This window comes from Schistocerca cancellata, chromosome 2, assembly GCF_023864275.1.
Source record: "Schistocerca cancellata isolate TAMUIC-IGC-003103 chromosome 2, iqSchCanc2.1, whole genome shotgun sequence".
NCBI classification, from domain to species: Eukaryota; Metazoa; Arthropoda; class Insecta; order Orthoptera; family Acrididae; genus Schistocerca; species Schistocerca cancellata.
Genome location: NC_064627.1, coordinates 355,464,610 through 355,481,715, shown reverse-complemented (window position 1 = coordinate 355,481,715; position 17,106 = coordinate 355,464,610). Strand labels below are relative to the sequence as shown.

Here is a 17,106-nt window from a genome sequence, read left to right as displayed (position 1 = left end):
GTTCTCGCTTCCCACGCCAGGGTTCCCGGGTTCGATTCCCGGCGGGGTCAGGGATTTTCTCTGCCTCGTGATGGCTGGGTGTTGTGTGCTGTCCTTAGGTTAGTTAGGTTTAAGTAGTTCTAAGTTCTAGGGGACTGATGACCATAGATGTTAAGTCCCATAGTGCTCAGAGCCATTTGAACCATTAAAGACGAAGATTGTAGGTATCTTTAGGCGAAATTTCAAACTCCTGCGCAGTGTAATTACTCTTGTATCAGACTTACGCTTTCTTACTTAATCGTCCATGGTCACTATAATGATGGAACCTCACTCCCTTTGAAATCGTTATGGTGCACTGGCGTCTCGGACAGTCCAGGTCATACGGTGTGTAGCAGTTAGGTCGGTAGTGCAGCTGTAGTACCTACGTTATGAGCGGTCTCTCCTTGTAACTCCACCCAGATTTTGAGGCTTGACCCGCTTTCTTCTTGTTCTTGCGTTGCCGAGGAATGTCCCAAATTTTACTTGGCTGCACTAAGTACATTAATTTGAGGCGCAACAGTCCTAATCGTAGTGTGAGAAAGGGGATTTCCTTCCGCTGGCGGCGACGCAGTTAAGAGGGTGGTAGGGATCGAAGGTGAAGATCCATCTTATGCGTGTGTCTTTGTCTGTGGAGACTAGAATATGAATGGATGGAGGTTGTGTGATTTAATTAGTGTGTAACTACTGGAACACAAAAGCCTGTGTTGCACAGTGCCTTTTTTGTATAAACAGTCTACCAGTGATGGGTGCGCATGACGTGCCAGTGTGTAAATCAGTGATTCAGTGACATCAATGATGAGTTGATATTCACAAGTGTAATGTTGCAAAATTCTCAGTTTACTGAATGCTGCATCTGAGCTGAAAAGGCAATGTACTGACGCCTCGCTCACTAATTAACAGAGTTCGTACTTCAGTGTGTCCTTCAGGATATAGTCTATGGCACTCAGCCTGTGTACGGGCTTCTGGCCTGACTGTATGTAGCGGGCACAATTTTGATCACCACGGCACTAGACGGGGAGAGGGTGGCGAGTTAATCACTCCGGACACCTTTGCCCCTGGGAAAGATCTCCAGTGCTGACGTTGGTAGCAGGCTGTGTGGCCGCGGATCCGTCCCGGAGACCTTGGAATGAGAAAAGTCCCTAAGTCGACCCGGTGCAGAACGAGGAACCTCCGCAGCCAGTCTAGCGCTCTCCCCTTTAGACTATCACAGCCGATACATCTACTTTATCTTTATTTTATCTGTGAAATTTATTCGCAACTGTGGAATATTTCTGACATTATCTGCTTTAGGTATGAAGATATTACCTACTGGTGACACATGAAGACTTGTACCAGACCGGCACGCGAACCACGATTTCCTGCTTGTCAGGAGCGATTGCCATAGCAACTTCACAAAAATGGTTCAAATGGCTCTGAGCACTATGCGACTTAACTTCTGAGGTCATCAGTCGCCTATAACTTAGAACTAATTAAACCTAACTAACCTAAGGACACCACACACATCCATGCCCGAGGCAGGATTCGAACCTACGACCGTAGCGGTCGCCCGGTTCCAGACTGTAGCGCCTAGAACCGCACAGTCACTCCTGCCGGCCAACAACCTTCCCGTATCCAATCACGCTTCCAGGACTGACCAAAACTTCCATATATCACACTGTCTACCAGAGCATTATACGCAGCTTGGATTCTTGCCACAGGCTTGTAATACTTATTTTTTAACATTATCTGAAGAAAAGGATTACTAAATTTATGAAATTTATTCACAACTGAGGAATTCGGCTGACATCAGCTGCACTTGGTATGAAGAGATTAACTATCGGTCATTCATGAAGATTTGTGTCAGACTGAGACTCGAACCCGGATTTCCAGCTTGTCGTGAGTGGTCGTTTCAACAACTTCGGCTACCTGAGCACGCTTCAAACTTCTATTCGACACACTCTCTCTCGCAACTTTACTTGGAATCGCGCCACAGGGTTTCAAGGAGACAAACGTATTCATTTCCGAGCGATGGGGTCGTAGAAAGTATGACTTATGAAAGTTTGGGTCGGTCCTGGAAGCTCACTCGGATAGCCGAAGCAGTTAAGGTTACCACTTACAGCAAGTGGGAAATCCTGGTTCGTATCCCAGTCCGGCATTTTCAAGTGTCACCAATAAGTCATGTGAAACCCAGCTCGCGCTATTCGTCCACGAGACTCAGATGGCCATAGACACGGATTCACAGGTAGATGCCGTGTTTCTGTACTTCCGCAAGGCGTTCGATACAGTTCCCCACAGTCGTTTAATGAACAAAGTAAGAGCATATGGACTATCAGAACAATTGTGTGATTGGATTGAAGAGTTCCTAGATAACAGAACGCAGCATGTCATTCTCAATGGAGAGAAGTCTTCCGAAGTAAGAGTGATTTCAGGTGTGCCGCAGGGGAGTGTCATAGGACCGTTGCTATTCACAATATACATAAATGACCTGGTGGATGACATCGGAAGTTCACTGAGGCTTTTTGTAGATGATGCTGTGGTGTATCGAGAGGTTGTAACAATGGAAAATTGTACTGAAATGCAGGAGGATCTGCAGCGAATTGACGCATTGTGCAGGGAATGGCAATTGAATCTCAATCTAGACAAGTGTAATGTGCTGCGAATACACAGAAAGATAGATCCTTTATCATTTAGCTACAAAATAACAGGTCAGCAACTAGAAGCAGTTAATACCATAAATTATCTGGGAGTGCGCATTAGGAGTGATTTAAAATGAAATGATCATATAATGTTGATCGTCGGTAAAGCGGATGCCAGACTGAGATTCATTGGAAGAATCCTAAGGAAGGACAAAGGAAGTAGGTTACAGTACGCTTGTTCGCCCACTGCTTGAATACTGCTCAGCAGTGTGGGATCCGTACCAGATAGGATTGATAGAAGATATAGAGAAGATCCAACGGAGAGCAGAGCGCTTCGTTACAGGATTATTTAGTAATAGCGAAAGCGTTACGGAGATGATAGATAAACTCCAGTGGAAGACTCTGCAGGAGAGACGCTCAGTAGCTCGATATGGGCTTTTGTCAAAGTTTCGAGAACATACCTTCACCGAAGAGTCAAGCAGTATATTGCTCCCTCCTACGTATATCTCGCGAAGAGACCATAAAATCAGAGAGATTAGAGCCCACACAGAGGCATACCGACAATCCTTCTTTCCACGAACAATACGAGACTGGAATAGAAGGGAGTGCCGATAGAGGTAGTCAAGGTACCCTCCGCCACACACCGTCAGGTGGCTTGCGGAGTATGGATGTAGATGGTAGATGTAAGTACTAACTTCGTACCTTACGCAGCTAATATCACAACGATTCGCAGTTAGTAACAAATTTCATAAATTTAGTACAACTACAAGATCTTCACCAATGTCTGTTCCTAAAGACATTGTTAAAAACATCATTTTATCCTTTGGTTTGTTTCTGTGACACACTGCAGGCTGCATGAGGACTTAACGTTTTTTCTACGAGTGTGCCACCGGAGTAGAGATCAGATACCTGGAATAAAAAAAGGAAAAAGACACCTGAACGTAGAGTACGTCTAAACTGTGTATCAATAAGAACTGAAATAGATAACAAGGTTTTTAGAAATACAGTTCTATGACGATTCTTAACATATAGATAACAAGGTAGAAATGATAGTCATGTACAGCCTTACAAATGCTGTGTGGTGTGTTTGTATGCATATATTTCAGGGAGTAAATAAAGTTTTGAAGTGTGTGAGAGACACATTTCCTATTCTTCTAGTTGTGAGTGTGAAAAGTTACCATAAGGCCTTTGAAACATCCATCGAGAATTTTACTTTGGTTATTGACACTCTACTATCACAGCTGGGTTCTTTAATGCTGTTGCTGTATTCCGACTTTTAGTAAGGCGAACAGACCCCCATAACCTTTCCGTTCACCATTCAGTACCGGACTAAGTGATGTATCGTTATATTGACGTTTTGACTAGTGTGAGCAAAATACCAACTGACTGTGACGTTCCCTTTCTTTCTACCGACGTCCAATATGAATCGTTCTTCACTAAAAAATGTGGGTGCAAAATTGCACAGCTCACATCTCTCTGCAGACTTGCGATTTTAGCGCCGTCTCGTGAAAAAATGGTTCAAATGGCTCTGAGCACTATGGGACTTAACATCTATGGTCATCAGTCCCCTAGAACTTAGAACTACTTAAACCTAACTAACCTAAGGACAGCACACAACACCCAGCCATCACGAGGCAGAGAAAATCCCTGACCCCGCCGGGAATCGAACCCGGGAACCCGGGCGTGGGAAGCGAGAACGCTACCGCACGACCACGAGATGCGGGCCGTCTCGTGAAAACATACACTTGTGGCAAGCCAGTTTCACAAGGGTATCTTACGGAATTGCCCTTTGAATAAAACACTAATCAGAAAAAAAATCGTTTTTGGAGATAAGAAAATTTCAGAATGTTAGTAAGTACAAAATACTTCTATATGATTATAAGGGTCACCAATAGCTGACTACCTAGTGTCAATGTCAGATAATCATAAGGTCTCTGGTTCAGTTCTGTAAGTACCAATTTTTTAAACTTTTATTTAAATTTATATTTATTATCAAATTGTAATGTCAGTTAAAAGATATGGTATCGTACTTTTTTAATAAAAGGTAACATGGTCTCTATTTTTAATTACTAATTAGATGAAAGTAAATTAAAATTTGATAGAAACATGCAAAATGCCTTATTATTAAAAAGTATATACATACTAATACAGTTAAATCAGTAGAAATAAAAAGGTATTTTATTTAATATTATTGTATTGACAATTGTACTAAAAATATAATTCAGGTTTTGTTAGTTAACGTTTCTGTTTAAAAATAAATGTAAGTTTTAAATAAATTGATTTTTAGATTACCAATTTTTAAATTTGGTTGATTAGTACAAAGTGATGTCTCCTAGCACCGTACAGACTGGTGTCCCCATATAAATTTATAATAGTGATTTTAACAGCTATGGAAATATTTCTAATATTTAAAACGAAAAATGTGGTGACATGCAACAGACAACGGTAAGGAGAGGAACTATTCATGCATTAGTTATTAAGCAGTGTAATAGTAAGGAGGTGAACTATTCAGGCATCAGTTAAGTTACATGTCCCCCATGTTTTCCGTTTTAAATGTAAAACATAATTTCTTGACTGTTAAAAATTCATGATCACAAATTTTCAGGGCCACCTACTGTGGGATTAGGAATCTGTATGGGGCTTAAAAACTTGGTATATTAAAATTCATTTTTATTTTAATAATTATTTTCTGATTATTAGTCTCGTGCGTGAAATTTTTCAATCGATTTCAAACATCTTGATGAGATAACAGCGGAGTTCACTTCACGTGACTCAGCTAATATTTTGCTTCCTTCTATGTATATCTTGCGAAAAGACCTTGAAGGTAAAAATCAGCAACATTCGAGCTCACACGGCAGTCGTTCTTCCCATGGCTCATTCACGACTGGAACAGGTAAAGAGAGAAATGGAATTGGTACACACACCACCCTCCGCCATACACCATACAAGGGAGTTAATATTGCATTGTCTCCTAATTCCGACCTTTTTTAAAAATTTGAAGTCTCTAGCTCATTATGAGCGCTAAAATCAACTGCAGAATTTATACTGAACAGACAGCCAGATGAGATAACGACCAAATAAGAACGTGACGATAAAAAGAATTTAAAAGAATACCTGCTAGGGGATGGACGTAGCTGCGTACTGACCACTCTCGTAATATTTTGTACTTCATGAATCACGGAAGTTTCCTAACTTTCAATGAATATTTTTGAGTTTTTATGAGAACTGCACGTACTGCTTTAGTATGAAGAGGGCAGAGCAGTTCGTAAGCTTCCATTGCAGTACAGGAATAATACGCTAGGGGCGCTGCGCTAGACACAAGTGCCACTAGTGGTCGACTCGATCAAGTAGTTGTTCTCGTAAATTGGCTTAATACAAGACAGAAATTTACAGGAAGGCAAAAAACCAATTGAGACAATGAAGATATTAAAATAAAGCCCAAAGGAAACGTCGTGCAGGGGAGCTCCTCGTGCAGTCTGCCGGCTGTTGCAGATGCCGGAGGAAGCGCTGAGGGACGCCCTGGCGTCTGTGAAGGAGGCTGCCGCAGCCGACACGCTGGACGTCTTCACAGCGGCTGCGGTCATCGACGCCGTGCTGCGGTCCCACGCCAGGGAGCACGAGAGTAGCGCCGTGCTGCGCAGGTCAGCGCTTCCATTAGACAAACTGGTTTATACACAGTAGCGAAGTTCCAGACTCGCTCATATAGTGAGACGTCTATAGCCCTAGGACATCAAATGGGGTACTTTACGTACAAGGAAATTGTACGACTTGTGTTGTTGTTGTGGTCTTCAGTCCTGAGACTGGTTTGATGCAGCTCTCCATGCTACTCTATCCCGTGCAAGCTTCTTCATCTCCCAGTACCTACCGCAACCTACATCCTTCTGAATCTGCTTAGTGTATTCATCTCTTGGTCTCCCTCTACGATTTTTACCCTCCACACTGCCTTCCAATACTAAATTGGTGATCCATTGATGCCTCAGAACATGTCCTACCAACCTATCCCTTCTTCTAGTCAAGTTGTACCACAAACTTCTCTTCTCCCCAATCCTATTCAGTACTTCCTCATTACTTATGTGATCTACCCATCTAATCTTCAGCATTATTCTGTAGCACGACATTTCAAAAGCATCTATTCTCTTCTTGTCCAAACTATTTATCGTCCATGTTTCACTTCCATACATGGCTACACTCCATACAAATACTTTCAGAAATGACTTCCTGACACTTAAATCTATACTCGATGTTAACAAATTTCTCTTCTTCAGAAACGCTTTCCTCCCCATTGCCAGTCTACATTTTATATCCTCTCTACTTCGACCATCATCAGTTATTTTGCTCCCCAAATAGCAAAACTCCTTTACTACTTTAAGCGTCTTATTTCCTAATCTAATTCCCTCAGCATCAACCGAGCTAACTCGACTACATTCCATTATCCTCGTTTTGCTTTTGTTGATGTTCATCTTATATCCTCCTTTCAAGGCACTATCCATTCCGTTCAACTGCTCTTCCAAGTCCTTTGCTGTCTCTGACAGAATTACAATGTCATCGGTGAACCTCAAAATTTTTATTTCTTCTCCATGGATTTTAATACCTACTCCGAATTTTTCCTTTGTTTCCTTCACTGCTTGCTCAATATACAGATTGAATAACATCGCGGAGAGACTACAACCCTGTCTCACTCCCTTCCCAACCACTGCTTCCTTTTCATACACCTCGACCCTTATAACTACCATCTGGTTTCTGTACAAATTGTAAATAGCCTTTCGCCCCCTGTATTTTACCCCTGCCACCTTCATAATTTGAAAGAGAGTATTCCAGTCAACATTGTCAAAAGCTTTCTCTAAGTCTACAAATGCTAGAAACGTAGGTTTGCCCTTCCTTAATCTAGCTTCTAAGATAAGTCGTAGGGTCAGTATTGCCTCAAGTGTTCCAACATTTCTACGAAATCCAAACTGATCTTTCCCGAGGTCGGCTTCTACCAGTTTTTCCATTCGTCTGTAAAGAATTCGCGTTAGTATTTTGCAGCTGTGACTTATTAAACTGATAGTTCGGTAATTTTCACATCTGTCAACACTGCTTTCTTTGGGATTGGAATTATTATATTCTTCTTGAAGTCTGAGGGTATTTCGCCTGTTTTATACATACGACTTATCATGTCGAAATTCGCCATGATTTTTTTACCACCATTAGTTAGCGTCACTTAAAATCCCCATGCCAAATTTCAGCTGCCGATACATCCTGGAAGTCGGCTAAAAAAATCACAAGGTCGCATATTCCTGGCTTGGTGCTTGTAACTAAAGATGGATACCCCTGGATTCACTATTCGTTTTTACACAGAGGATACCGCCCATGATTGGGAAAATATGGCCGTTTTGTCATGGTGCAGCGACAATTGAAGTTTTTAATCAAGGCTTTGTTAAAAATAGAGGTTAACATTAATTTTTTGCAGGTCTTTCGTTTACTTTCTGGTAAAAGTTTGCAAAAACATCGTTAGAAACGTAATTCGGGTTCCAAAAATTATTCTATACATTCAGTTCCACTGTACAGGCCATGAGGAATCACATAAATGTTTAGCTACTTGCTGTGGAAGAGTACAACAGATACCAACCGAATCCGTCAACAGGAAATAGTCGTGAAGATTGTGATGTGTGCAACGAAATTCTAGATGAGTTCTTAAACGAACGTTTAAATAGTTTAAGCAGTTGGTCAGTAATGACTTAAAAACTCGATCAGACAGAGTGTAAGTTCACTGCCGTAAGCAACTGAAGATAATTATTTTCATGAAAAATCTGCGATTGACAGTGACACATTTAACATACAGCTCTTTCCGAAAGAAAATATTGAAGTAATATGGTTCAAATGGCTCTGAGCACTATGGGACTTAACTTCTGAGGTCACCAATCCCCTAGAACTTAGAACTACTTAAACCTACCTAACCTGAGGACATCACACACATCCATACCCGAGGCAGGATTCGAACCTGCGACCGTAGCGCCCACGCGGTTCGAGACTGAAGTGCCTATAACCTCTCGGCCACGCCGGTCGGCCAATGAACTGATATTTTCTTGTCTAAGAAAGAGCGCTGGGGTATTGAATGAACGAAGGGCAGTTAATATCTTCATTAATTTGTATTTGTGGTGCACAAAATAATGTACGGTTGGAGCATTGTATCAATATTTAATTTCCTTGCGATAATTACAAGAAATCTGGGCGTGTTGATCTAGCTGGTAAAGCAGTAGACTCTGGCCGTGGAAGGACCACATTTAATCCTGGATAGGAGTGGACATTTTTCCTCGTTCTAGCCTCGTGGAATGACCCCAGGTTCAGTCATGTTGCATTCAAATGAGTACCGGGAATCTTTGCAGGGGGTAAAAGACGGCTGGGGCTATGGGCTCGACACGCTCCCCCCTCTCAGCGCCCCGCCGAAGGAAGGCTGCACTCTACCTGTAGTCAGCCAATAGCCCAGTCAAGGGATTGCTAAACAGACTTACTTTTGTCCTTATTTATGAGATATAAGATTAATTTAACGTGTAGGAAATACTACATTCATTTGTGTATACTCCACAACAATTTGGAGAGAACACTATGGATAAAATATACTTTGTATTTCCCTATGAGTGTCGAATTAAGTTTAGATCGCTTTCAGTCGGTAATTAAGCGCACGCATCGTATGGCAACATCGATAAGAGAGTACCCTGTCGTGCAACGCGAGAATTCAGGCTTCATCCCAGGTAATTTCATGCGCGGAAACCCATCGAAAAATGTACTTCATAATTAATTTTGAGTTACTTACGGTTCAGAACGGCGGCTGAAACTCTGTAGACTGAATTTTTGCAAAGGTGACTGACTACCAGTGAAAAAAAAAAAAAAACAGATTTCGTAAGACAAGACTATTTTCTTGTTAGCCAGAGCAGAAATGAATTAGCACACACCAATCTGGCCTTTTGAACACCCGACTGGTTTCTCCTTTCCCATATAGGTCCACAGTATGGTGGCACACCAAATAATCTTGCAACTTTTTTTTGGGGGGGGGGGGGAGGAGGGAGTGAAGGGGATCATCAGTCCTTGACTGGTTTGATTCATCCCATCAGTTTCCTTTCTCCTGACATGTCTCGACATTTCAGAGAGGCAATTACAACCAAATATTTTTATATACAGCGTGGTCGATTGATCGTGACCGGGCCAAATATCTCACGAAATAAGTGTCAAACTACAAAGAACGAAACTTGTCAAGCTTGAAGGGGGAAACCACATGGCGCTATGGTTGGCCCGCTAGATGGCGCTGCCATAGGTCAAACGCATATCAACTGCGTTTTTTAAAATAGGAACCCCCATTTTTTATTACATATTCGTGTCGTACGTAAAGAAATATGAATGTTTTAGTTGGACCACTTTTTTCGCTTTGTGATTGATGGCGCTGTAATAGTCACAAACATATGCCTTACAATTTTAGACGAACAGTTGGTAACAGGTAGGTTTTTTAAATCTAGTGGGCCAACCATAGCGCAATGTGGTTTCCTCCTTCAAGCTAGATGAATTTCGTTCTTTGTATTTTTTTCGTTTGAGGCTTATTTAGTGAGCTATTTGGCTCGGTCACTATCAATGGACCACCCTGTATATTCCAATCAGTTTCCTCCTACTATTTTTGGCCTTCTATGCCCTCTAGTGCCATGAAAGTTACTCCCTGGTCGTATAATCCTGTTCCTTCTTTCAGTTGGTATTTTCCATACATTTCTTTCCTCGCCGATTCTGCGGATAACGTTCTCATTTCATGTCAGTGTGGTTCATTTTCAGCATCTGTCTGTAAAACATCTCTGCCTCGTCAGTTCTCTACTTTTCCGTTTTTCTTACTGTCCAGACTCACGTCCATACAATGGCGTACTATGAACGTACGTTATCATCCATTTTTCTCAAATTGTGGCCTGTATTTGATACTAGTAGATGTCTTTTGCCGAAGAACGTACTTTGTCTGCACTACTCTGCAACAGTTTATCAAAGTGGTAATGTAGTTGAAGATCTGACAACGGGATGTCACGATGTTTGGAACGCGGATTTACTACAAACTTCGCACACTCGTAGTACTCCATGAGGGCAACAAAATGTGTAAGCAGTAACGCGTACTTCTCAAAGTGTTATTGAGAAAATCGCAAGATAATTTAGGTCGTCAAATATATACCTGTACGTGACCATTTTTATCACGAAGCGGCGGCAGCCGAGTGGTTAGCGTTCAAGCCCCGAAATCACTGGAGCGATGGATCGAGTCCAGTTCGTCAGTTTTTTAAAGATTTCTAACACTGTAATTTTCTTTACTATTTATATTACAATTGATATAATGAGGTAAATACATGTAATCGGATAAACTTTTATTAAATTTATAATTTTATTTGGCGGTCTACAAATTTTTACTATCACAAATAATATAATATTCACAACTATCGACTAGTAAACGACCAAACGCATAAAGTGATACCGGAAACGTATGCTTGTCCGTGATTTGAGAAATCCCTTATCCCTGGAAGGAGCCCTAAACGACTTGTTACCTCCAAGTTTTGATCGGCACAGACTGCTTTCGAAAGCTATACAGTTAATGGTCGCTTTCGACATTACAAGTTTCAGGATGGTATTTTTCGTAAAAACATGGAAAACAAAGTTAAACGACACCAGCTTAATAAATGCTATTTTTCCGCATATGCAAGGTCTTTTGAGGTTTTCCTTGGAAAAACAGACCTCACTAACATTTTCAAAATCTCTCTTTCAGACGATTGCCTGGAAGTAAACAATGCATAACGCAGCATTTCCTTAAATATCGGCGCCGATAATTGATCATGCAGTATCGACTGTATTTTAATAGCGTCTTCACGAGAAGCAATTTCTCGTTATCTTTTGATTAAATACGAACAGTTCTGAAGACACGGACAAGCATACATTTTCAGTATCACTTTATGCGTTTGGTCGTTTACTAGTCGATAGTTATCAATATTATGTTATTTGTGATAATAAAAATTTGTAGACTGCCAAATAACACTGTAAATTTAATAAAAGTTCATCCGATTACACGTATTTTTCCCATTATATCAATTGTAATATAAACAGTAAAGAAAATTACTTTGTTAGAAATTAAAAAAAACTGATGAATGGGACTCGATTCATCGGTCCAGCGATTACGGGGCTTGAATGGTAACCACTCGGCTACCGCCACTTCATGGTAAAAATGGCCACGCACAGGTATATATTTGACGACCTAAATTATCTTGCGATTTTCTCAATAACACTTTGAGAAGTACGCGTTACTGGTTACACATTTCGTTGTCGTCATGGAGTACTACGAGTGTGCGAAGTTTGCAGTAAATCTGCGTTCCAAACGTCGTGACATCCCCTTGTGAGATACTTGCAAGTTACTCTACGTTTCAAACTTTGTACCGAGCCTGTCTGTAGAGTATAGGCGATTTCACAAATCCATGTAGGTAAATACCGGGATGGGATCCACGCCCCGCTTCAGATAAAAGCTACACATACATTTAGAAAATGTTCTTACACATGAAAAATGATGTACTCTAGACGCAGACGTTCGGTGGACACAAATTTTGTACAGGAGGGAATGGTGGCTTCAGGAACGGCATCCGGTCGCGTACCGCCTCAGTCCTTATAAAAATGTCAACCCCACAGAAGGAGCGGGAGAAGGCAAAAGACTTAGAGGGCACCAGAGCTTGTAATGGCCGTCGATGTGTCGTTCAAGCACGGGATGAACAATGTGAATGACTTCAGCGCATACGAACGCTGCCACAAGTTGTATGCCCGACGCAAGAGACAGTTTCAGAGGTCGTGCTGGTACTGGGCTTATCACGTACCACCATGACAACGGCATACAGAGAGTACCTTCGTTCAGGGAAAGGCGCTACGATCTGGAACCAGAAACATGTTGATGACAACGGTCACCATCGCTTATAGTGGATTGTAACAACGAACAGTCGTAACACTGTGTCGCAAATCAACGCTGGAAAATAATAAACGGTGAACAGTAACACCGAGCAGAACCACATGGTTGTTGTGGTATACACACGCTGCGACCCCACACATACAGGGTGCTCAAAATAGCTTGCTGCATAGCTGTGGAGATTGTGCGGTAGTGTGGTGAGGCCTCTGTTGTGAGCGTCCACAACATGGTATTGAAGGTGCTGTTCCGCACCTAAAGCACAAACGTTAGATTTCTACCTATCTTAGCGCAAATGTATATTTCGTAAAACTTGTAAGGTATTACAGCTATTAACAGGTTATGTCAGTACGACCAATAATTGGACAAATACAAACATTCGAAGTTAATAGTTTCTGCATAGAGTACCGAAAAAGAATAAACGACGGATGAACCAGAGCAAAACACGATACACTATATGATACCAGAAAGAAATTTCACAAAACAAGGGAATAAAATACGTAGCTTAGCGGACAATATTGCTTGTTACAGTTATAACAAAGTAGGATAAAGAAGATGCCACTTGGACATTATGTGTCAGTTCTCTGATAGACTGATTAGCTATATTATCTGAAAAACTTCTCCTTTTACGTTATTCTGAAATAGTGAAACCTTGAAAAGTACTCGTAGCTATTTTTCACACCTCCTTCTTTATTCTTTTCACTGAGCGATTGGGAGAGCTAACTGTTTCTGTAAGCCTCTCAAGCACAGTTCTTAGTGAGTTCTTATTTCCACGTTTGACTTTTCCTACAAAAAAATTAATGGTATTGCATATAGTCACACATGATTGATGACGAAGAATGCCCCTGCATCTACGGTGCTCGAAGACCGTGGTACTATGGTATGTAATAAAGATATATAAAGATATAGCAACGAGAGCGCTTGATGTGTGCAGATCGGCAAGCGACAATCAACTAAGACAGTCTCCTCACTAGAACAACTGGCTGGAATCGCTCAACACTAGAGACGAGAATGCGCTTCTATGCCGATGCGACGTTATTTTGGCGAGCTCTACCTTTCCCCACTGCGTCTCGCAGTGCACGCAGATTAACAAGGGAGCTGGAACGTCGCCGTTGGACACTTGAAGCATCTCCAATGGTCACATGAGTTAACGAGAGACCAGATAGGGTACGAGTGCAGGGTGGTTGTAATTAAACGTTCACTACTTGATCCAGAGTAGACGGAAAACTATTTGCAGCATGGGTACTAAGCTTTATAGGAACGATGTTCAGAGGGTGTGCTACAGGCTTTGCACTGTTAGTAATGCTAGTGCCGTGGCTTACCGTTAGGCGCCAATACTGGTAGGTGGCGCAGGGTCGAAACACAAGCATCAGTGTGTGTTACAGTTGCATACAAACATAGTCTGGACAATGTGGGCAGGGCTTTACGCGCAGAGCTGTTTGTCAATACAACAGCCAAAGTGCTGCTGCTCTTCGCGATTATCCACACATTAAAGGTAAACGGAGAGGTCCTATATCCACTCCAGGGTGGAAGAACATGATTAGAAAGTTCGACTTAACAGATTTGCGAATTCCTCCTGCGAGAGGCTGACGGTCAATTGCGCCACGAATTGTTGAAATTACTGTTGGCATGGCTGAGTATGCTGGATGCAATGTGCGTTGTTCAAGCAGTGCACGAGCTCTGTCACGACAGATGAACATTCCATTGTCCACCGTTCTTTCGGGCAGCTGTAGAGCAATCTCTAGTCTGGTTCCAGGCTGCCATGGATACAAATCGTAGTCACATTGAGCAACTTTTGTAGCGTGGATCGTAAACATGGTACGTGTTTGACAATGTTCCATCTTCTGTGTAAATTAAAATGTGTTTCTTTCAGTATTTTATTCGTTATCTCTTTCGCATGTCCTTACAAATGTTTCTACCAAGTTTTATTAACTATGATCACTAGTCTGTCGTGGGGACCTCTCAGCTAGCGAAAGCTTAATTATAACCAATCTGTACATTCAAGAATATCTGAGCAATACACTCAGTTGGCAACAAAGTAACGTTCACGTAATTAATGGGTGCAGTCTCTTGAGTGCAATATTTAGAAATGATAAAATGGAGCCTTTGATACGTCTTCCACTGATATCCACTCCCCCTCCCCCTCGTACCCCCCCCCCCCTCCTTAACCAGCACAACTATAAAAACGACAGAGAAACCTGATGTCTAGTTGTGGGCATCAGTTTCGTAGCCTACAAGGCTTGTGATAACACCAAGACTGCAATGTCTTGCCCTTCATGGCAAGTCATCCTGGGCTTACATTGCAGCAAGATAATGTCCACTCACACACGGTGACAGTTTCTGCTTCTTATCTCCGTGCTTACCAAGCCCTGCCTTGACCAACAAGGTAGCCGGATCTCTCCTCAATTAATAACATTTGGAGCATTATGGGTAGGTTCCCCAAACAAATTCCGGACGTTGGCGATCTAACGCGCCAGTTGGGCAGAATTTGGCACGATATCACTCAGGAGAACAACCAGAAACTTTGTCAATCAGTGCTAAGCCGAGTAACAGCTTGTAGACCAACCCGTTAGTAACTTGTTTAATTTCTGAAGCTCTTTCTCTTGAATGAATCGTTTAGTTTTTCCCAAATTGTGATGATTCATTTGTCTGTACATATATATCATATCTACCGATTCACCTGCCTTTCGTATAAATTGTTCCTAGTGTATCTGTGGTCGTAAAAACCATGTTGAAGTTACGGGTTGCAAAGCTCATGACACCACCTAAAGCACTCCAGACTATCTATGTCTTCAGCAAAACCATGCCAATCGAAGAACTCAAATTTATAGCTATCTTAGCAACACAAGGAAATGAGTAAAAGTATTTTTGAGTGGGGTATCCTAGGAGCGATCCACGATCTTGTGCAAGTCCAATACTGGTAGACTAAAGGTTTGAGGGAGATCTTTCCCTGCATGCGTTGGTAAGAGCATCGGTCTTGAATCGTGTCAAAGTGCGGCAGAAATTTTTCATGAGTCAATAACTTGTGTCAAGGTGTGAAGTGAAGGACTTATTCCGAAGAAAAAGGTTTTGTTCTAAGAAGCCCTGCAGTTTCATCTGAGCCATTCGACCATGATGAGATGTTCACGTTTCCACAGGGTGGCTGAGAGCGGCCGCAGAAGGCACCGCAGTCTGCAGAACCGGCTGTTCCTGTGGTTGGCAGCACTGACGAGATCAGCTCGCGTGTCTCCGCTGGCGGCGGCGATAGAAGGGACCAGAGTCGCTGCCCAGCGGAAGATGGACAAGAAACCAAGTGGACAGTAATCTCATTTCTGTCAAACATTCCTTTAGTGTGTATTGTCTGTTGTGTAAAATTATTTAATAAGAAAATTCAAAAAATATTAGGCAACAACGTCAAGAAACTGATACCTCAGTCACCTGCATACGTCCGATCGATATGAATGCTGCTGGTATAAAATAAAATTATCGCCACCTTTTCGTATCAAGAGAACTAAAGTCAGTGGTCCAAACCTGCCCACGTGACTGTTGATAGTGATCCACTAAGCTGGTTGGGATGTTATAGTTGGCGACATCATCTGTGTTCAATGAAAGTAGTAAGCTAGGTGCTGGCAGAGATTTCGGTGTCTCCTTTCATTACATTCGATTGTAGTCCTTATGGCACAATACTGACAAGCACTCTTCGCAAAAATCCACGTGATACTTTGAACGCCTGAAGTACCAGTTTCGAGGAAGTCGGTGGTAACTACGCAGTGTCATCCCATCAGCAGAAACCATGTTGCCCCCATGCTCAGTAATCAGTACCGGGATTTAGCTTGTGGGCATCTAACTCACTTGTCTCTGAAATATTTTTCCGTACTGACACCCGCTATTGAAATAAAACAGACTGCGTTTTGCCACACACACTTGCGAATGTTAATAGATTTCATGCTATCCAAACGTCTGCGCTATCTCATGTCATTCACAAGGTTAGACTCCAAGTCCAGTTATTTTTTTGGGCGTCTCAGAATTGTAGCAGTAGAATTAATCGTCTGTTGCACAGATCGACTGGCTATCCACACGCTGACTACGTAGCATAACTCCGTTTTCGTTAAACGGCTATGCAAAACTGTAATATTATATAATTCTTCGTGATATTTATTTCACATTAGAATGAAAATCTTATCAAGAGCGATCCAGTACATCTTAACATATTAATAATTTTTTTAGCTCTCTTGATATAGGTATTTAGCTGAAAGCCAAACGAGTATGAGTGACAACATGACGGCCTGTTTGAAGATTAAAATATTTACTTTTTATTACAATGTTCTGACAGTTCTACAGCATTTCATATGTCGAATGTGCAGTACTTTAATACGGAAACGTGATGCACCTTTTATTTATAAGTTATAGTGACGAAGACGCTGTGTTAAGGATATGCAGTGACGTAGATTGCTTCCACAATGGAACGAGTCAACTTCGAAGCGTCGGTAAATTAAAATATCCTACTACGGTTTCTGAGTTCGCTTTGACTGAGTAATTACTACATCATAAAAAAGTTCATTA

At 41.8% G+C, this 17,106-nt stretch overlaps 1 protein-coding gene across 1 annotated transcript in view; it reads left to right on the top strand.

The window, feature by feature from the left end:
• LOC126154050 (kelch-like protein 10) overlaps positions 1-15,867 on the top strand; it is a 199,706-nt gene extending 183,839 nt beyond the window's left edge. Inside the window, exons 11-12 of the mRNA XM_049916111.1 lie at positions 6,126-6,274; positions 15,702-15,867. Of these exons, the coding sequence (XP_049772068.1) occupies positions 6,126-6,274; positions 15,702-15,867 (315 nt within the window). The remainder of the gene's footprint in view (positions 1-6,125; positions 6,275-15,701) is intronic.
• The last annotated feature ends 1,239 nt before the right edge of the window (positions 15,868-17,106 follow it).